We start from the raw sequence: 22,997 nt of genomic DNA, 5'->3' as shown, positions 1-22,997 counted from the left end.
TCAGGGATTTCGTTCCTCTAATGGCAACCTAACTTATGTTTTTTTATGACGTGGCACCCAAAACCCTACAAATGCCCGGCTTTTGTGCAACCAGGCGTTTTTATGACATGGCACCCAAAACCCAAGTAAAAACCCTACATATGCCTGCCTTTTTTGCAACCAAACCACCAAACAACACCACCATTCTCATCGCCTAAAAAAACCCACTCTACCATCTTTCTGGTGAATGGATTAGTTAAAGGGTTAATGGTGGTTGTGCTGTAAGTTTCTGCCATTATTTTTGGTGTGTTTGACTGATTCAAGTGCTGTGGTAGAGCTGCTTAGGCTTTAAAGCACACGCCTTGCCTCAGCCTAAGGCGATATGATGAGCTTGCACTTTTGAGATCGTTGTCGAGTTTAATCTCATTTTATATCTATAAGAAATAGGCCCACTTCAGTCTTTTGTTGGAGTCCTTGAGATGGTCCTCCACTCTTTCCCCATGGGAGCAAGTGATGTTACCTAGTACAAAAGGAGTGTCCCCATATCATTGTAGGTGGGTCCTGCTGCTTGCCGAATGAAAAAGTGAGTTTTTTTAATTTTTGGATGGCAGGAATTTTGTTGAAAAGTTTGGAAAAGAATAACTTTTTCCAAAATTTCTTACTTTTCCATTGTTTGATTACAAATGAAAAAAAGTAACTTGAACCACAGCAGTCCAAGTTTTATTTATCCGGGTTTTCAATTTATAATGATATCACTCTAAATAAGCCATAACCATATCACTTCCCTCTAACTCTAAATTGAGGAGACAAAAACATTTTCTTCAATCCAAACAGGGATGTTAAATTAAACTCACCCCCTTTGTTTGATGGTTTTAGGATCGAAACTAAAAGATAGTGGGAAAACTTGGTGGCCCGTAATGCTTCTAATACCCTACAATGTACATTTACTTCTATACATAATGGGAAAACTTGGTTAGCCCATGAAATTTCCAAGACCTTACCACTGTGAATTTTTATACTGTCTAATCTATTGAATGTATAAATTTGCAAATATCTATTGAATAACTTATAATTTTAAGATCTGGCTCTATTTTTACCTCATAAATTTATGCGTGAAATCATATGTTTTCTGTGTGACTGCTGTTTCACACATGGCGCGTACTAAAAATCATCAAAACCAATTCAACTTTTGGAGGTTTTGCTTTGGATCTCCTTGTAAAACTAGGATCAGGGCATTCAAACCATGCATTTAGAATTAGAATACCCTGATCACAACCGTAGATCTAATGGAAAGTATAGTTGAGATTTATAAAAATTAATTTATAAACTGGTCTAATCATGCATTGAATCTAGAATACATGGGGGATTAAGAACTTATCTCAATCAGCCATGACCGATCAACGTAAATCTTCTATTGTCTCTCTGACTTGCCTAATCTCCGATGAGGGATATCTCTTTTGTTCAGGTTAGATAGTTGCAGAAACTAAACCCTTATTTATAGAAATTATTTCAACCCACATTAGAGCTCTAATTTACTTAATCCATTTAACCAAGTACATTACCCAGACCTAGTTGATGTGGCTGATTGGGCTATACTAATTATCCATGTCTCTATAAAAATGGGATGAGATTTGATTAACCATATAACTTTACTCATTCTTCGGTCAGTGGATAACTCTAGTAGGCCGTTTGGATACGCGGATTTTACAACCTTGGATTTCCTCAAAAAATCCTAGATAGGAGACCACAGAAGGAGACCGTCCATCGTTTTATAATTTCTCACCCTTCTTCCCGTTGAGTGAGAGAGTAGGAGATCGTTCCGTGTTTCCAGGTTTTATAAATCTCATGATGGGGGATAGATTTCTAAAACCTGAATTCCTTACTTATAATCTAGGATAATGGATTATAAAATCCAGAATTTTACACCGCTTTCAACCTAAAACCTAGATTCTAAAATCCACGTATCAAAACAGCCCTTTAGGCCACGTTTGGATACGAGCAAGATTTGGATTTGGATTTAGTTGATATTTTGAACTAGATCATATCCTTAGAATTTCCAAATCAGTTACAACAGTGCAAAAAATTCCGATTTTCAAATCTTTTTTGCGAGACATTTTTTGGAAATCAACGTTTGTGGCAACTTCCGTCAGCATCGCTGCTCCTCGACATTGCTCCGGCAGCAGCGACACATCCCTCCCTCCCTCACTCTCTCTCTCTCTCTCTTTCTCTCTCTCTCTCTCTTAAAACACGATCATGAAGATTATTGATGTGTTTTATATCCAAAACTCAAATCCAAATCAAAATACAAATGCATGAGGTATCCAAACGGGCCTTAATCTCCTATAAAATGAAGCCAGTATGTAGTTTCCGGAATGTTATTGGATGTTAGGATTCCGGGTGGATGGTTCAGATCAATCAAAATCCATAAGAGATTCAAAGCAAGAGTTATGAAATGGACGGTTGAGATAATCAAAGTGGTGGTGGGACCTATAAAGCATTAGCGGGCATGACCCACTTTATTACAATGAGGTTAGAATAGAATGAGGTGTCACCACATTTAGACAGGTGAAGAAATGCAGAACCTGAAACGAGTTCCTCTCCCTCCTCTATTCCAACTAACCTCAAAAACCCATCTCAATCTCACTCTTTTCAGATCAAAATCCACCAAACCTACCTCCACCAACAAGGGCGACGATGAATGGAACGATGCCTGGGAAACCGCGTGGCTTCCTGAAGACATGGCTGCGAAAAATCGCGCACCTTGGGAAACCGACGTGAATTTCTCAGGAGACAAGAGCGTTATTCTCCCTTCGGAAGTTGACTCAGACACTAAAGCGTTTGTGGAAGAGATGGACGAGAAGTGGAATGAGAGGAGGGCTCTTAAGAAGCAAATTCAAGTGGGAGATTCTGTCGAACAGGTGGCGGGCGGAGCGAAAAAGACGAGTGTGGAGAACATGAAGAAGGATTATAGGTTAAAGAAACAGAGAATACATGCTGGGTTGTGGATGAAGGAGATTGAGAAGGAGGAGGAGGCCAGGTTGGGGATTTCTAATGTTGGGGGAGGTGATGATATTGAGAGATTGCTCGATAGCTGCTCCGAGTAAGTGGTTTTTTTTTGGGGAATCTGGTGATTTAAAGGGTTCTAGCATTTGATTGCATGTATTCAATTTAGGGCTTTGTTTGCATATATAGAGTTTTGAATTTTATACTTCAAGGGGTTTATGGGTTTTTGTTTTGTTTCATTTTCTCTGATCATTGAGTGCCTGTGATTTAAAATTTTTGTTAGGTACCTAACAATACACCAAAAGCTCCTGTCCCATACCATGCTGAGCCCCACCTAGTCCCTTACCTAGGCAGACCCCACTAGACAGTAACATTCGACCGTGCTTCCGCATCCGCCATCTTCAGTGGCCCACTCTGCGATGCCTTTCACTGTGGCCTTTTTTCCAAGTAGCCATTTCCAAGGGTCGCCTCTTCTGCAACGACCCATCATGTGGCAATTTCACTTTGGCTTTTTACTTGGTAGCACTTTTAAGTAGTCCTTTCCTCTTTCGTGATTCAAACACGGGATGTGGTGGCTGCCATGATACCAAATGTTAGGTACCTAACCAATACACCAAAAGCTCCAGAGCTGATTGAACACGCTACGGTAGCCCCTTTAAACCTGTCTCAAACTAAGCTGGGTCCCACCTAGTCCCACACCTAGGCTGTCCCATACCTAGGCTGGTCCCATACTTGAGGACAACGTTGTTTGAAGGGGAGGCAAATGATGCGTGCTACACATCATTGATCTCCTTGAGAGCTAGCCTACAGTTCCCTGTAGATTTGGCATATCCTGGTTGTTACCAGCAAGACTCATTATTCGCCTTGAGAGCTGGCCTATAGGTTTTTTTTTACCCCGAAAGATAACACTTTTATTCAAAATAGAAAGATTGTAGAATGTGAGGGACAAGGTGTCCCGGGGTACAATCCAGGAATATATCCCAAAAGAGCACTATACTTAGCCTAAAAGAAACAGTAGGCTACAACTGTCGAAGGTGTTCAGAAACAATAACGAGAGGTTTTGATTTCAGTCCCCCTTCCTTCGTTAGACCGTCAGCCATAGAGTTTGCCGACCTTCTTCTATGTACTAACGTAGGATGCAAGATATGAACCAAGTCCCGTATTTCATCCAGAATGTTATATAATCTCCAGGGTCCCACTATCCGATTAGACGCCCATGCGATATAGTTCCTTGGAGAAGGAAAGGAAAGATCCTATGGAACATGATACTGTTAGCCGTGATATGGGTCCTTTGGAAGGAAAGGAATGCCCGCATTTTCAGAGGTTGGGTCAAGAGTTCCCAGCATTTATTCACCAAGGTGGTGGCATTAACCATTGCCTGGGTATGACCTAGTTTCAGATTTGTCTCGGCATTTGACCTCTGGCATGGGTGGAAGGAGATTTGCGCAAGCTCAGAACAAGCGAGCACCCCTATCCAGGAATGGGAGGCCCTTGAGCAGTGTCACCTAAAGCTAACCTTTGATGGATTTAGCATGGAAAATCCGGGGCCAGACGGGATTGGCAGAGTTATTAGAGACAATAGTGGATCTATGAGATGGGCCTACTGGGGTCCCATTAGCACCTTTGAATCTAATGAGGCAGAAGTTAGGACGGTGCTTCAGGGTATGAATATGATAGACAGAAGTCTTATGGATCAAGTAATCTGGGAAGTAGACTCCCTCAATGTTATAAGGTGGCTCAAGGCCGGGGCGGAGCTACATGTAGCATAAGGGGGGGCAGCTGCCCCTCTTGAGTTGGGTCAAACTCTTAAATAGGCCCAACTCAATTGGGCTCAGCCCCCTTTTAATTTTGAAGCCTGCCCCCCTTATGTATAAGCCTTCCCCTCTTATGTAGAAATCCTGGCTCCGCCACTGGGGGTCCCATGACTTCCCCATGGAGGGCATGACTTCCCCATGGAGGTTTGCTTCATGCTTCGAAGTGATCCAAGATAGAGTGGCCAGGTCCTCCATTTCTTTTCAGTATGTTAGGTGGTCAGCGAATATTGAAGTTGACAGGCCTGCTAGGGAGGGGGTGACCAAGGAGTCCTTAGAGATGTTTCATGTTTGATTATCTCCCACCCTGAGGGTCTTTTGTTTATGTCTATCCTCTTGTCTATACTTTTATCTTTCTTCAATTTGTACTGACCATCTCGGTCGTGAGTTATCCCATTTTTTCTTATCTAATTAAACTCTTTGCCATTAAAAAAAAAAAATTCCATTTCAGGACCTGTGCATGATCATCTAATAAAGTGATGTGTCAATAAAGGTGGAGTCCAGGAAATTTTTCTCTTATGTTTCCAGATTGTTAAGTTTATATTTGTTAGGATTCTAGTAGCTTCATCTATTCTGGTTGTTAGGTGTTGGTCAGGGTAGCGTCTACTTAGGGATTGGGATAAAATTTAAAATTGAGTTGTTTTAGGAGACATTTCAGCAGCTCATTCTTCTTCTTCTTAATATTTTGTATTTAAAGATTGGATATGCATTAATGAAAAGCACAATCTTGAGTGGCAACTGAACTTGAGGAGGAAGACTTCCCTCGACGGAAGTCAATTTCTTTCTTTTAAAAATTGTTTGCACAGTTATTTTCTTTCTTTCAAAACTGCGAGCATGCATCAATTTTCCTACCATTTTATTTTTGTTTTATACTGAATTTCAGGGTTTGATTTTTTATTCTTGTTTGATGAAGTAATTTGAATATTCCAGGGTTATTGTTCCTTATATGGATTTAAGCAAAACCTTAGCTAATTTCAGTTTTTCTTTTTCCTTTTTCTTTTTTTTTACCATTTCAACCTATGGATTATCATTACTTCTTGGAGTTACTCGTGATTTGTTATTTCAGTTGACGTAAAAGTAAGAACTTTGGTAATTTCATTTTTTTAACTTTAGGGGAACATCATCTATGTTAATCTATCATCAATTCCAGCAATGATGACTTCTTTTTTGATTCATGGAGGAGAGTGAGAGGAAAAGTATCACTTTAGTTGAATTTATATACAAGTCTATCTCTTCTTCAGGGAAAAAAATGAGTATTTTTCTCCAATTTTCATCAATCAAGAAATTTCTTTGGTATATAAACCCTTGGCAAAACAGTTTCAGACTTCAATAGTTTCATTCATCCATCACTGGGACATTCTAATTCATCAGTTTGGATCCTTCATGACTCCAACTTAAAAAACTTCATTATAATCATTTTGTTGCTACTGTTATTACATGTATCATGTTATTATGAAAATTTGAGAAATGGTTAGGGTTTGAAGGTCTCATGCCAGCCTTTTTACTTGGAGAAATGGGAATTCGGGCACTGATCTTTTCATTAATTTTATGATTGTGCATCATATCGTGCATATTCGTTTGTGCTATAGATTAGAAGGTGCCCTTGCTAAAGAACTTAGAAGACAAACATGGCCCAAACTTTGGCTATCATTGGCTTCGACACAATATTTTTATCAGGAAATTTATGAAGTATTTGAAACACCTGAGGGATAATACCTCTTTAGTCATAATGTGATGGTGTTTTCCTTCCTCGAATCATAGGCATAACACATGATCTCGCAACTTGTTCAACTATTTAACTTTACCACTCTTGTTCAATTATTTAACTTTAAACACACAAATGTAGTACACCTATTTCCTTGTGTGGATGTCAAGATCTCATTGGGTGTTAATTTTTTTTTTCTTTTTTCCCCTTCAAATCTTAACCTGACCTGGTGTGTTCTGGAGATATACTAAAGGCATGCCCTATGATGGTTCTTATTTGACACACCATTGACTGTTCCTCTATATCGGTCGATTTATGATCCTCTTGCAAACTACTTTCTCGTTACTCAAAGTCCCTGATGTTCTGGAGTTATACTAAAGGCATGCCCTATGATGGTTGTTATTCGGCACAGCATTCACTGTTCCTCTTTATCGGTCAATTTATGATCCTCTTGCAAACTACTTTCTCGTTACGCAAAGTCCCAGGCTGCCCTATGATGGTTGTTATTTGGCACATTGTTACTCTTTATCGGTTGATTTATGATCCTCTTGGAAACTACTTTCTCATTACGCAAAGTTTCAGGTTTCAAGAATTATATTTAGCACTGGTGGAAGGGTAGTGACACTTAAGGTTGGTAGGACATTGAAGCCAGGGTTAAGGCCCTGGACACGGAAATAAAAAATGGCGTGATTGATGACAATAAGTATCATTATGAGCTATTGTACATAATAGTCAAAGAGATCAGCTGGAGACAAAGGCCTCAAGCTCTGTGGCTCAAAGATGGAGATAGGGGCACTTCTTCCATAAGATCGCTTCATGTAGACACAGAAGGAACTCCATTAGATGTATTTTACATAATGGTCATATGATTGAGGATGCGAATGGGATTGAAGACATTATCATCAATTATTATCAATGTTTATACCATGGTAGGACTGGATGGTTCCCTAAACTAGAAGAGATTAACTTCAAGTCGCTACTGCCGGAGGCTCGAGCCAGTTCAAAGAACAGGTTTTATGAAGTAAGAATAGGGTTTTTTCGATGGGCCTTGATAAAGCACACAACCTAGATGGCTTCACATGGCACTCGTCCAAGACATTTGAGATTGTGTTAAGGTTGACATTATGAATGTGCTTGAGGAGTTCTACAGGAGGGGCAAGCTCAACTATATTCTTAAGATGACCTTTATCTCCTTGATCCCTACGGTTTGGAAGCCAAGGAGGTGAAGCATTTTAGACCCATCAGCCTCATCAATAGTATCTACAAAATCATTGCCTAAACCTTGGCGGAAAAGGACCAGCTACTCAGGGTGGCATCTTTTATCGATGTCATCTTCTGCAGTCACTTATTGATAACTTATGTTAACGATTGTACCTTGTAAAACATTGCTTGTTTCAAGGATATGTTTCTATGATATCTTTGATGGAAGTCATGTTGATCTCCTCTTCTCTCTTCGGTCTCCAATGATTATGTTATGCTATCAATTCCCTCCTTCCTTAGCCACAAGCATGACTCAAAATCTCCTAGCAACATGGCAGGGAAGAAGCTTGGCATCCACTTTGATCTGCACTGCATGGAGCTTATCTTTTCCGGAACGTGATAAGTACCCAGAAAGACCAAAAAAAAAAACAACTGAAAACAGCTTATTGCAGAAGCAAACTCGTTTGCTTATAGACTTGCTAATTTATGAGTAACTTTTCTTGTGTTTTAATACCTCCTCTTACTACTGAAGGTAGGACGGAAATTACTACTTTTCTGTCTTACTACTTTTCTGTCTTTCTATTTTAGTCATCCATTTTTTTCTTCCTTACTATTAAGAAAATAAGAAACTCTTAGTTCTTGCAACCATGCTCTTTCCCTCTTAGGGTGGCATTTGAGTGTATGTTACACAGTTTGATTGCTATAGGCTTGAGTCTTGTTAAGCTATAAATCCTTCTGAAGAAATTTTAGTAAGGCTTCCTTTTGATCCATTTCTGTCTGATTGTATCATTTGTGAAATTCATCTTAGTTCAACTTTCTGAATGCATAATTAATCTCTCTTGGTTGTTTAATAGATTTTTCCGAATTCTTATCCTTACTGTTTATGCTTGCTAAGTTTCTGTGAACTTTCTGAAAAAAATGCAGGATTTTCGACTCTGGAAACAATGAACTAAATGACTCGAAAGTTCCTAGTACTTCCGAGTTCAAGAGTAAGCCTGATGGTTGGGAAACAACATCCAAATCTCAAGATGGAAGTATCTGGGAGATGTCGCAGAGGGAGGAAGACATCCTCCTCCAAGAGTTCGAGCGTCGAATTGCATTTAGCAAATTTCAGGTATATTTACCGACACACTGCGCATCCTTTTCCATATTATTCTGACAGACAAAATTGGAACTATCCTTTGATTCTCAAGCACCTGCCAATACATTTTGATCTGTTGGTGCTACTAATTGGGATATATCAAAGTTTGAAAAAAAAAAAAATCAACCCATAAAAAGGCAAGCTTGGAATTTGAACAAATACTAGATTCTGATTAGGGTTGGAAATGGTGGAATGCAGATTGCTAGCTTCATCAAATCTCATATATTTAGCCGACGGAGGCCCATTGATGGGTGGAAATACCTGATAGAAGAGCTGGGTCCAAATGCAAAGAGGGGGAAGGGCAGTGTCTTGAGGTTGCCTAGTCTATCTGATGCATCAACCCAACCCTTCAAGGAAGAGAAGGTATCCTCAATTGGTAGCAGTTTCACCCCACGCAGAGGAAGATGAGACTGCGTGTAACTGATAGATGAGAGTTATAATTTTTGAGCTTTCTATTACTTGGATCTATATAGTTTGTGTGAATTTTAATGTACATTTTGTTATGAATAGCTCTATTAAATGGTCTTCTTCATCTACCATTTTTTAATCACCAAACCCATTTTACTCATTAATGAGCGTTATACTTTTTGAGCTTTGTACTACTTTGGATTCAATACTTTTATGAGATTGCCTTCATTTTCTTGCTCTACAACATTGGGGGTCTTCTCAAGGGAAATTTTAGCAATTGGATAAATTTGATTGTTTTTACCACATTCACATTCAAATTTTATACATCTCAGACGAGGAAGCAAGGATTAATTTTCAGATAAGGCTATCATCTCTATGGTTACTCCTGCTGCCGAACAAGTTCGATACCAACTGGAGTCTACGGTGCCAGAAAAAAATCCAGCCGATGGAACGAAATATAAAATTAATATTTGATCTATTAATTTCTGTTCTTGGTTTCAGTGAGAGAAATCTTGTCTTTGTTCTTCCTCCAATATCTCATTTATATCGACACAACTATTCATTTGTATCTGAGAAGAACAAGTATAAAAGTTAATACTTCAATGTGACATCAATTAAGCTTTATATAAATAAAGACTGCACCTCAAGCGTAAACTATAACCTTACTTTTCAATTTAGCAAAAGGTTACTTAACAATTACTATCCGTAATTGGAAAAATTCTTTTTTAATCATAAACAATCAATTATTTTACATAAAGTAAACTTAAGCATAACTGTAGCATTAAAGTACACATAAAAAATACGGAAACAAATCCTTAAGCTTACTTAAGTGATCATCTATTACCACTCTCCATATTTGCTTCTCATTATTTTTGTTTAGTAGTGTATCCCATATAGCTTTTATAAGTTAGAATTATGTAAAAAGATGAGTAGTTTGTTCACACTTTTTACATTTTTTTAGAGAGGCCAATCACAAAAGATGAATAATTCATGCGAGGAGAACACTATGATCATGCTGTTTGCACTAGCATAATGCATACAAGTGTAGCAAAAAAATAAAAAAAATACAACAAGGACCACATGATCTAAATCATTTATTTTTTGGGGCCTAGAAGTAGATAGGCCGCGAACCAGAAATCTTCCCCGTAGGATGATCCTAACCCTCCGATATGTGGAGATTTAAAATGGACAACATGTTATAGAAACCTCCACATTGGCGGATCAGGATCATCCTATGGAGAAGATTGGACACGGCATGCATATCTATGCCAGGACCCAATACATAAAATGGCTTAGATCAAACAATATTGAAGGTCCCACAGTATCTTTTTTGCTACACTTAATGCACAACCGTCCACCATATGAAAACTCAATAGGTACATACATGGTCAAAGTTATGTGAATAATGCATGCCATAGATGGACGGGAAATTATATGATGTCCAAGCATGCAAGAAAAAGTACATGGGACACCTATTTAGATGATCCAAGTCATTTATTTATTGGCCATGCTCCAAAAATTTTCTCCATAGTAAATTAGTCTGGCCCCATAAGTGTAAATTCCAGACTCCGCCCGTGCATGCATGGTGTGGTGCATTTTGTTTTGACCTTAAAGAGTTATTTAACTTGTTTATTCTCTTTTGTTGTTGCTTAAATAGAGAGAGTGTGTGTCTAGATTTTGTGTTAAACCTTGGTATACAAGGTATCTAATATACCTATGAAGGGACAAGAATGAAAAAGTCTTTTTATGGAAAGGAGAGGGAGCGGCTATGTTCACTCTTGAAGAGTGTAGAGGAATGCTTGGATGATTTTGTGGGTTGAGATAGAGTAAGGATTGGTTTCAATCTCTTTGTGATCCTTGTATATGTTATTTCAGAGTGGAAGTCTTCCATCTCTCCCATGCACATAAGGCATTTTGCCGAACCACATTAATCTTGTGTGTGCTTGCCTGTTTGTGTATTTCCATTATCTTTGCTTTTCTTTGGGTCTGGATTGTGTTTGATTCGCCAATAAATTTTTATAGTTAGCTTTAGAATTTTGATTTCCCCTAAAAATAGGACTTCACTTTATATATAATTTGGATATCATGATCGACAAAAAGCATTCTCTTATCATTTTTCATGCTTAAATACCTTATATATTCATAGATCATGAGAAAAGCCCAATTATTTTGTCAAAGAAATACTAATTACCCACTTAATCCTATGGTAATTGAGGCATAGTAAGAATCTCCTTGGAAACCCCATACTCGGTTTGAGGTGACTTTCAAAGCTTTCATTTCTATATCCCCTTAGAATCTATCCTCACCTTCATGGATGCCGAAACAGCTTTCATTTCCAGATCCCCACATTCTTATGCTCTAGAATCTATCCTCATCTTTATAGATGCCCAAACAGATACTAAATTTCAAAAAGCCCTAAGATCGGTTTACCAAATGAGATGGTCTTAGGCCCTTTAGGGTGCCTTTGGATTGGCGGAATCAGGAATTGGAATCACTACTGGGAATATTCGGCCAGCCAACCTGCCGGTGCTAGGCAAGGCGAGAGAACATTGACTGAGACCCCACTAGGTCAGCTATTAGAGATCATGTGGCTAGTCATTTGAGCCCCACTCTTCCTCCTAAGAGTTGTGCCACAAGCCCATCTCTAGTTGAGATGAACATGGGTCACACTTTTGAGACCCAAACTACAGTGTTACTTTCAAATGTTTCGAGTGTGTCTGGTTGTCCATGTAGGACATTCGATCCTCAAACTACAGTGTTCTTTCCCTCTTAGGGTGGCATTTGGAGTGTATGTCACACAAATTGTTAACCTATAAATCCTCTAAAAGCAATTTTAGTAAGGCTTCGGTTTCATACCTTTCTGTATGATTGTGTCATTTGTGAAATTCATCTTACTTCAACTTTGTGCATGCATAATTAATTTCACCTGGATGTTTAATAGATTTTTCCGAATTCTTATCCTTACCGTTTATGTTTGCTGAGTTTCTGTGAACTTTTCTGAAAAAAATGCAGGATTATTTACTATGGAAACAATGAACTAAGGCCACATTTGGATACCTCATGTTTTTGCATTTGGATTTGGATTTGAGTTTTGGATTCAAAATACATCAATCATCCTCATGCTCATGTTGAGAGAGAGAGAGAGAGAGAGAGAGAGAGAGAGAGATCTGGCTGCAGCAGCAGCAAGGTCGAGGAGCGGTGAGGGTGAAGGTAATTGCCACAAATTTTGATTTCCAAATAATGTCTTGCATAACAGATTTAAAACTCGGATTTTTTTCCCACTGTTGTAGCTGATTTGGAATCTAAGGATCTGATCCAGTTCCAAATCTCAACTGCAAATGTGAGAAATCCAAATCTAAATCTTGTGGGTATCCAAACATGGCCTAAATGACTCGGAAGTTCCTAGAACTTTTGAGTTCAAAAGTAAGCCTGATGATTGGGAAGATACATCCAAAGCTCAAGATGGAAGTATATGGGAGATGTCGCAGAGGGAGAAAGACACCCTCCTCCAAGAGTTTGAGCGTCAAATTGCATTTAGCAAATTTCAGGTCAATTTGCCAACACTACGCATCCTTTTTCATATTACTCTAACAGACAAAATTTGGAAGTATCCTTTGATTCTCACACACCTGCCAATACATTTTGATCTTTCTGTGGTACTGATTGGGTTATATCAACATTAAAAAAAAATAAAAAAATTCAACCCATAAAGGCAAGCCTGTAATTTGAACAAGTACTAGATTCTGAAAAGAGTTGAAAATGGTAGAATGCAGATTGCTATCTTCATCAAGTCTCATATATTTAGCCACGGAGAGTCGGAGACTCATTATTGATGGGTGGAAATACATGATAAAAGAGTTGAGACCAAATGCAAAGAGGGGTAAAGGCAGTCTTGTGGTTGCCTAGTCTACTGTTACATCAACCCAACCTTCAAGGAGGAGAAAGTATCATCAATTGGTAGCATTTTTATCCCACGGAGAGGAAGATGAGACTGCATGTAACTGATAGATGAGAGTCATAACCTTTTAAGATTTCTATTACTTGGATCTTTATATTTTATGTGAATTTTAATGTATATTTTGTTATGAATAGTTCTCTCTTTGTATGGTCTTCTTCATCACCAAACCCATATTACTGATTGATGAGCATTATACTTTCTGAGCTTTGTGCTACTTGAATGCAATACTTTTATGAGATTGCCATCACTTTAGTGCTGCTACATGGTGTTTTCTCAAGAGAAAGTGGATAAATTTGATTATTTGTACCACAATCTCATTCAAAAAGATAGAATGATGATATGGTAACCGAAGTTGGGAATCGGTTATGGAACCAGCAAATAGCCTCTTCACTCGTTAACAACTACTTGGCTTTATCTTAAGTTCCTTTTTTGGCCTTTTCTTAAATGGCAAAACTACCATACTTGGCTTTATCTTAAGTTCTTTTTTTGGCCTTTTCTTAAATGGCAAAACTACCATTCTCTATGCCATATGGCGTGTGCGGATTTGTTCGGTTCCACTCTCGGTTAGGCAACTGGTTTTCACAGCAGCACTCAAGATGGTGCCTGCCGGAGAAAGAGTCCAGCCGGCAAAACAAGGTCGGCCGGCCACTAAGGAATTGTAACATAGATTTTTAATTGCAACATGGGCTATATGTTTTTGCCAACCATAACAATACAACCATTATATTTATTTATCTTCAAGGTTTGTAATGAAATCGAGGGGCCCTTTTGTTGTTGGGAGCCGATATCCATACCCTTTTATATTGATAGATACAAGCCCCTCTCTTGCTATTAAACTTGTTTCATTGGTCGTCTAAGCTATGACAGCTCATTTGGGAATTGCAACATACAATCCAAAGAGTTTAAAAACAAAGAGAAGTGTGTGAATATTAAAACAAGGGAATGCAAATAGCAGTCTCCAAGCTGTTTTGATCAAAAGATGATTGTCCCATCATTTCTTTTTCAATTTCGTTCAATTAACAGAGATCCATCACATGGCCTCAATGGTGCGACAACTGGGCCACAAACGATCGGAATGGAGGTGGACCCAAAGTTTATTCAAAATGAAACCAGACATAGGAGCTTGAATATAAACATAAGAAGCAGAGAGAATTCAATACACAATACTTAATAGACTAAGTGTAAAGTAACCATCAGGGAACAAACATGTCCCTATATTTCAACACTACAAAGATGATATGGAGCAAGAAGATAACATATCAAGTATCACGAAAAACAAAAGGCAGCTGTACTAGAGCATTATGAAGTCTTAGAAGTACAACTGTGAAGACTTTATATAGATCTGCTGAACTCCCAAACTTTTGCATCACCAAGTAGGGAGTAAACAACACGTTACGTCAGATGATCAATAAGCCTGTAAAAAAATATGCAGCGGAAGAAAATGGGACTGGTCAAATTTCATTTTCATAGAAATAGAAACGAGTTAACAAAAATGTTTGTCGGATGATCGTCTACGAATAAGCCTGTAGAGGCAGCAGAAAAAAAGAGCGAGAGGTCAAATTACACTTAAAAATACAAACTCTGCAACAAGCACGCAGCGTCTGTTTTGTGTGAAAGAACCCATTACTCCAAAAGCTTAAGCTTATTTAATCATTTATGGTTCAACACTTCCCTCACGTGTGGTCCCTCGTTTTTGGGTTGACCGACTTAGGGGTGCAACTCGGGTCGAGTTCAACGAGAAAAAAAAAGTCGGGCCGGCTTGGGTTTTCCCAACCGGGGTTGAGTTCAGGTCGGGTTCGGATTGAGGGTTTGGGCAACCCGACAATTTTTCTATTTTTAGTTTTAGTAAGCTTAAAAACTCGGGTTGGAACTCGGGTCGGATTGGAAAAAGGGTTCTTCGGGTTGGGTCGGGTTGAATCTCATCGGGTTTGTACTCAGGTTGGGTCGGGTTGAGTAAATGGTTCCTTGGGTCGGGTTCGGGTTGGCCTCAACCCGACCCAAGTTACCCGTATTGACCATGCACGTGGCACATGTAGCCCCTCTTTTGGGTTGGCCATATATGCGGATTTTTAATATCAAGTAGTTGTTGAGTTTTGAACCCCCATGAGAAAATAGCTCTGATACCATGTGAAACAACTAATTACTCCAAAAGCTTAAGGTGTTAGAGTTGGTGTTATTTAATCATTTATACTTCAACATTTTGCCTCACCTCATGAAATGGATTGTGGAAGTAGCTCGCTGAACTATGGGCATTATAGCTCTGATCCTCATCAAAGATGTGAGTGCTACTCCTTTTGGACTTCATTTCCCTTCCAGCCTGCAAAATGAAAGCCATGTAAATTCACCTCAAGTGCAAGTCAATGGATAGCAGAAGTATAAGCAGCTGCGGAAATTCTAGCAGAAATGACGAGACATAACTATTTTAGAATCCAAAATGTTTTGGAATTGTGAAATTCTTGTGTGAGAGTGGCGCCCACACCCTTAGTAGAACATTCAAGCAACTATATGCGACTAACAAAGATTCCAATGCAGTGAGGATGTGTAACAATGAATTCTTAATTCTAAAGGGGCTGTTCACCACAGGGATAGAAATCCTTAGATAAGCTGTTCCAGGGATTGGTCATCCTGCATCCTTAAGTCTAACTTGAAATTATCTTGTCTGTTGTTCACCAATTTTGTTCTGCTAATCTTTTACCCAAGAACAAAGGTTGACATGAACAGAGGATAGCAAGTCCATCCAAGGATAAAATAAAACCGGCTTGCTATCCCCATGGTGAACTACCTCAGAGGGGCTGTTCTGCATGAGATAGAAATCCTTGGATAAGCGGTTCCAAGGATCAGTTACCCTGGTTGTATATACCCTACACTTTTTTTTTTTAATGGCAGCAGATTTCATTCATAAGAAGACGACCGAGGAGGTCAGCCCCGATAATACAAGGAAGAACACACACGAAAAGGGAACAACGAAAATAAATACAACCAAAGTCTCAAATCACGAGGGCAAAAATCAAACACCACCAGGACTTGCTTGTCTACACCTTTCCTAGCCAGGCGATCTGCCACATTGGGGCCATTCTGAAGGTGAGTGGAGCGTAGCAAGCCTATCTGAGAATAAAATGAACCTTGGCTTGTTATCCCCATGGAAAACAGCTCCGAATGGATTAAGGGCATGTATTTATCAACTTTCAATGCCCTCCTCACATCTTGTCCCTCAAAGTTCAGATTCTGATGTTATCTTAGTACTTTGAGAAATGGATAACAAATGCAGAAAATAGAAATTATATTTGAATCACTCATACCTTGCTGATGAGTTTCTCAAATGCTTCAGGCCCATTTTCTTCAATGAATTTCTCTGCAGCAAAAAGAACATCATCTGGCCTACTGAAGAGATCCTTCTTTCGGGGAATGTACCAGATGTTGACTGTTTGTGAGTTCACAAAACATGGCCTAACAAAATGTTCATAAACGTATGCAGCACCACTGAAGTACGGTAAGACCAGCCAGCAAGTAACAATGAGCTTTGCATAAGGCCAGAAAGGAAGCCTGTTATATAGATGGAAAAAAAAATCAGTACCTACATTGATGAAAATAAAGGATGGTTTGGAATTAATTGGTGGCAATCATTATGTATTCAGAATAACCAAGAACCTCCCTTTTGTTAGCTTGGAAACATTAAGGATTTCATGGAAGTTTGGCAACATATCAAGAACTAAAATACTACAATTTTTAGTGAACGATGAAAATAATAGAATTCTATAAAGGAACCAATCAAAACCAAGTCGTATTAGTTCACGGCGATAAAAAATAGAAGACATATTGGGCAATGGAAGACGACAATTTTCTGGAACATGAAATAAGCCAACGCTACAAAAATGCAACCAATGTATATTCATTATCACGGAGATCAAAGCACCTTTTTCTTTAATAGTTAATATACTTAAATAACCAACATATCTAAAATGACCACAATTTTCTCGTGAAAGATGAAAACAAGGGAATACTACAAAAATGAAACTAATTGCAGCCAATGCATATTCATGAACCTACTCTTGAATGATCAGGGTCCCCTTTTCTCTAAAGAACTTTGAGAAAACTACGAACACATTTTGCAATTGAAGACCACATCTTTTTAATATGATTTTTCTCTTCTTCTTGAGCTGCAAAAAGGTAGAGCTCTCCAAGCTATAAGCATATGCGCAAGAAAAGACCAAAATGTCCTTGCAAAAGTTCTCCAAGCACCAAAAAGTAACAGCATTTGCACACAAAAAAAATGCATCATGAACAGGAAAATAAGAGAAGGCTCTTACATCAAAGTAATTCACTAATCAATCCATGCGATAGACTCCCCAAATACAGGCATCTATACTTTTAAAATCAAGAAAAAAAGAATCCCAATCTGGCAATACAAACAAAGTCAAATATGATTATAACGATAAAATGGGGAGCATACTTAGTCAACCGCTTTAGCTTCAATTTAGCAAAATGAGCTTCATGGATGTCAGTGTGGATTCGGTAAAACATGCACATGCATTTCTCCTAAATGTAAAAATGCCCATGTATATTTTAAGGAAAAATAAAAAGCAGCCCTACATTTTAGAACTGAAGTTTGCATTAATTCTGAATCAGAAATTTTCATCTAATTCTGAAAACAAATATCCAGTTCAAGCAAAACTAAGGCATTGACAACCTAAAAAAGAATAGAAGAAGAATGCCAAATCATCCAACAAAATAATGAAATTTTAAGAATGTGAATTTACCATTCAATGACTTTCGCAAATGTAAGCTCAAAGAGTGTGATCAGAGAATACAGAACCCAATATGTAAGCCATTGCTGATCATCGATGCGTGATTTAGTTTCTATTGCCCTAACTGAAGCATATCTGTTCAGCACCCAAAAAATACAAACCCTAATTTTCACTTTTTCTCATACTAGAATTGTGAAAATAAAATTCAAATACAAAAGACCCATATCACAACATTACAAAATTAAAAAGTCATAAATAAATCCTTCCACAGCTTATTACATAACCATAAAAGCAAATCTACTTACAGAGGATAAACCAGAGTAACCAGAGGCCTGCAAATAAAAATTAGGAAAAAGAAATTAAAAAGAAGAAGAAGAAGAAGAAAAAGAAAGATAAAGAAATAAATCTTTAAAAGAAATTAAAAAAACAGAAACAGAACCATCATCCTAAAAATCACAACTCTTCTACATACAGTTCATAATTTCCTATTAAACAAAAAGGACCCATCATGGGTTCTGCCCTAAATATCCTGAAACTGAAATTTTCAACAAAAAAAAAAGAAAAAAAGAAGCAGAAAAAAATAGGAACTTTAAATGTATTCAATTTAGATTTTCATTTTTTTTTCTGGAATGTAGAATGCATACCCAGCTAGAACATCAAAGTTCTGGGCCAGCACCTTAAGAAAAGTTCCGGATCCCATTCTGTTTATAGCCTTTCTTTCTGTGTTATTCTGATCTGACAAATTTCAGATGAGAATTTCTGTTGTTTTCTAGTCTGAAGGAGTGTGTAGAAGAAGAAGAAGAAGAGGAGAGTTAAAAGACAAAGTAAAGTGAGTGAAAGATGCCTACAAATAATATATATAGCCTTGAGCTAATACATAATTACAGCACTACCCTTATTCTTGTTGTCCTTTCAAAATAGGGGTCGAGAAGCTTGACGCTGGCCCACCCCATAATATGATCCGGACCCTTTTATCTGAACCTTGACCCGGGCCCACCCACACAATTTTAATATGATTCGAATCCTTAATTGATGGGCCCAGATGAAATTTAAAAAGGGAAAAATACACTTAGGACCCCTGTGGTTTCTGACACATTCAACTTAACCTCTAATGTTTAAAAAAGTTACAAGTAGACCCGACCCCTCAGTTGACGGTTCGTCCATAGATTGAAGGGTTAGGGTGATCCTATGGAGCTGATTTTTTAGGCACACCCTATCTATATCAGGGCCCATCAAATGAATGCTTTGGATCATCCAAACAATGTAGGCTCACTTTGTTTTTGGTAGTGGGCCCAAACCCCATATCTGACCAGCTAGATGCATGTATGAAGTTCAAATTAATTTCTTTGTTTGCAAGTATTCTTTTACTTATCTAGACGTTTAGATTAGTCAGTATTGCTTAAACTGCGTTCACATATATGCTAATAGCGGACATAACATTTTAACTTTTTCAAAAATTCTGACCGGCTTTCAATAGACGTACCTAGGACACTCCGGTGGACACTCTGTTTCGAAATGGGCCGGAGACAAAAGTAATTAAGAACACTCTAATCAGGATCGTTGACATTTTACAATCCGCATTGGATCCCTCTGCCACCCGATATTCTTTTATTTCATCTAAGGAAGTGATATATGTGCCCCTTTTTTTTACTTGGGAGAGCCCCTTCTACTCCTCTAGTGTAAAAGGGCATTTACCAAGTAGGGGTGTAAACGGATCGAATTCGAATCGGATATGGGTATATCCGAATTCGATTACAGTATAGACTATCCGAATTCAGATTCGGATTCGAATTTGATGGATATTTAATATTTATTACCGAATTCGTATCCGCCGGATATTATTCGAATTCGGATATTATCCGCATCCGTTTATCCGGTAAATTCAAACATTTTATTCCAGCACTTTATCTTTTTTCTCCTTCTTACCCCTCGAATGAATTTTCCAAACCCTAAAACCAGACCTCTACTTTCTCTTCACAAAATTAACTCTCAAACTAAAATATATGAGATCCTCTTCTTCCTTTTAAAACAAAGGCAGAGAAAGAGGCGATGGGGATGGATCATGGTGTTGGTAGTGATCTTTGGGTTTTTTTTTTTTTTTTTTTTTGTATATGATGGAATGGGTTTGGGCTATTTTGAACCGGAGAAGTGGGAGTGCTGATTGTGGAAGATGAAGAGAAATGAGGATGGAGATGGGGATTGGGTTAAAGATGGAGGTGAGTGGCGGTGATGGAGGTGGCTGTGAGAAGGTGGAGAGGGGTGGCGGTGGATTTTAGTGGGTTGGAGGCACCAAGGAATGCCGAAGATGGTGTCTCAACCTCCTCCTTTCTCCTCTCACTTGCTTCTCTTTGTAAACCTTAGAAGTCCCATCTTTTAATTGCATTTTGGATTTTTATATAACCATAAGTTGGGAAATTGATCTGAGCCATCCATTTACCATCAATGAAGATGGCCTTTTTGCTTTAGAATTCTCTAGAAACTATGACATCTTCTTTCAATCACCACCACCCATTTGTCTCTTTCATCCCACAGCCCACATTTGTTGCTTCATAAAGACGCCATGTCAAACTCCAAGAATGCCCGGGCGACTATATCATTTCCCTTTATCTAGGGAAATGTTATCAACACTACTGTATTTTGATGATGGCACTCCTTACTTATTAAACGTACGGTAAAGCCATCCAAACCTTCCATTAGATGGGCCACAGCCTAAATGGGTTGTACCCCAAAAATCATTTACACAGGTTAATCCTAACCCCCCAATCTGAATGTTAGACGGTTGATCCTAACCCTCCATAGATCGAAGGGTTAGGTTCAACCTATGGAAATGATTTTTGGGGCACAACCTATTTAGGCTGTGGCCCATCTAATGGACGGTTTGGATCATCCTTTGGTGAGGGCCGTACCGTACTTTTAATAAAGTGAGGAGTGCGATTATCAAAATACAGTAGTGCTAGTAACATTCCCTTTATCTATTGTGACCTTTGGGAAAATTTTATCACCGTGGTTTTTTGTTAGGGCGATGATTTTTTTTTTGCCCCCTTGTAGGATTATGCGCCGCTCAGTGTTAACGTGATTTGACGTCAGAAAGGGTTTAAAGTCTGCCTACAATTCATGTAAAGGGGGCGCATAATCCGGGGGGACAAAAATCATCTACCTTTTTGTTACGGTAGTCAATAGTCTAACTCTATTAGAACTTTGGTGGGAAAAAAAAAGGGGGATTCACTAAGGGCCCGTTTGGATGCCGAGAAGATTTTGATTTGGAATTCTCACATTTGCAACCCTTTTTGCGTTGACATTTGGATCCCGATCAAATCCTTGAATTTCCAATACAGAGACAGACAGTGAAAAAAATCAGATTTCCAAAAAAGCTGTGGAAATAAGAAATTGGAAATCTACAGATCTGGCAGTTTCCTTCACCCTTTTTGCTCCTCAGCCTCTACCCTGCAGTAGGAATTACCCCCTTCCCTTTCTGTCCAGATCTATTCATTTTGTACTGAAAACTCAATTCCAAATCCAAATACAAAATCTGAGGTATCCAAACACAGGCCTGAGCGATTTATTGGAACGCTATTTCCCGGCTCACTTTATCCGGAGATAAAGCTCAGATGAATTAAACGAACAAAATAAAATCTGCTAAGAGTAAGCCTTAGTGGTTGTTTTGTCATGCAAAAGCAAATCCCTACATGTACAGAGACCCTCCAATGTATGAGGTTCCTTTTTCAAAGATTGCTTTTTTGACGGTGCTTGCTTTGGGGAGCATTAAATTACTTTTAATTATTCTTTATCAGAGCCATCTTACTCAACCTTTTGCAAATGTTAGTATTTTATTAATTAAACAAAGTTGATAAGAAAATGTAATTTTACTTTTGCATGCATCAATCATGATGTTTGGGATGTTGATAATAAATTATTGTGGGCTTGAATAGACACCTTAAAATTACTCAGGACTACCATGCTGGTCTGTTCTATATTAAAAGGAGGTAAATGATCATCAAACAAGACTAATTGACATTGTGGTGTTAGTACTAATTCCTTGAATAATATACGAGAGATGCCAACTTAGTATGCATTAGAACAACCATTTGTACTAGACACTGTTCGATTTGGATTGTTTCTAATTTTGCGTTTGGACTCAAGATCCAAAACGAACAGGGCTTTAAAGAGTGAGCAATATTTAATAAGTTTGTAAAGGACTTTGATAGTTGGTCAGTTTTATGGGCTTCTTTGGATACAAGGGAGGCCCTCATTCATGTTGGGTAATCCTCCTATACTAAGCTACTGTTCTGAGCTCCATTGCAGTAAATTAACATTTCAAAAAAGGTGAAGGGGTGAGTTAAAATAAGGAAAAATTGCCAGCAGGGGACATCAAAATATGAGAATTGCCAACAGGGGACACACTTTCGAAAAATTGAGGGGGACGAAATGGGGGTTATCAACCCTCTTTAACCATTTTTCGACAGTGTGTCCCCCATTGGCAATTTTTCCCTAAAATAAAAAAGCAACAGTGTTGCAATTGCTGTGAAATCAGTCATTCAATGAAGATGAGAAGGTAAAATTGAAAACTAAAAGTAACATAAGTTAAGGCTTCTAAAGTGGCCTTAGCTACTCATTTGCAAATAAGATCAACATTACAATTAAGGACCCATTCAAGTGGCATCCAAAGAGGGCCAAAGGCTCTCATCACCCCTTATTATTCTGAAAAAATTAAATAATAAAGCATGAGTGAAAAAAAATTTAACGAGCTCTCCTAGGGACATCTGAATCCAACCGAGTTTGGAACTTGTGACTCGATCTTCACTTGATTAAGCCTCATTTCTTGACTCAGATATGTTGACATGGCAACTCAAGCGGGTCATGGCATTACATTTATACGGAAAAATCATAAAATTATTAAAAACAAAAGAAATGAAAGACTCCATAACAGAGAAAAATTATCAAAAATAAATAAATTCAAATAGAAAAATTACAATAAAACAATTTATAGTCTCCATAGCAGAAATCGTGTACCATAAAAATGTAACAAAAATGAGTTAAGAAAAATAAA

The 22,997-nt window shown here is 38.2% G+C and overlaps 2 protein-coding genes across 2 annotated transcripts; one reads left to right on the top strand and one right to left on the bottom strand.

Moving 5' to 3' along the window:
* Positions 1 to 2,486: 2,486 nt before the first annotated feature.
* LOC143848339 (mucin-like protein) lies at positions 2,487 to 9,441 on the top strand. Its single transcript, XM_077357258.1, has 3 exons — positions 2,487 to 3,079; positions 8,623 to 8,812; positions 9,038 to 9,441. Exons 1-3 carry the CDS (start codon positions 2,553 to 2,555, stop codon positions 9,245 to 9,247), a joined length of 927 nt encoding a protein of 308 aa, XP_077213373.1. The 5' UTR covers positions 2,487 to 2,552; the 3' UTR covers positions 9,248 to 9,441.
* A 4,913-nt stretch (positions 9,442 to 14,354) lies between these two features.
* On the bottom strand, positions 14,355 to 18,773 carry LOC143848852 (HVA22-like protein a). Its single transcript, XM_077357911.1, has 6 exons — positions 18,595 to 18,773; positions 18,256 to 18,282; positions 17,963 to 18,085; positions 16,505 to 16,748; positions 15,415 to 15,522; positions 14,355 to 14,619 (listed from the first exon to the last, which is right to left on the bottom strand). Exons 1-6 carry the CDS (start codon positions 18,648 to 18,650, stop codon positions 14,611 to 14,613), a joined length of 567 nt encoding a protein of 188 aa, XP_077214026.1. The 5' UTR covers positions 18,651 to 18,773; the 3' UTR covers positions 14,355 to 14,610.
* Between the last annotated feature and the right edge of the window lie 4,224 nt (positions 18,774 to 22,997).

The sequence above is a fragment of the Tasmannia lanceolata genome, unplaced genomic scaffold, assembly GCF_043159265.1.
Source record: "Tasmannia lanceolata isolate RefF3 unplaced genomic scaffold, GAP_Taslan_0.1 ptg000016l, whole genome shotgun sequence".
Taxonomy (NCBI): Eukaryota; Viridiplantae; Streptophyta; class Magnoliopsida; order Canellales; family Winteraceae; genus Tasmannia; species Tasmannia lanceolata.
This window is presented reverse-complemented; position numbering and strand designations above follow the sequence as displayed.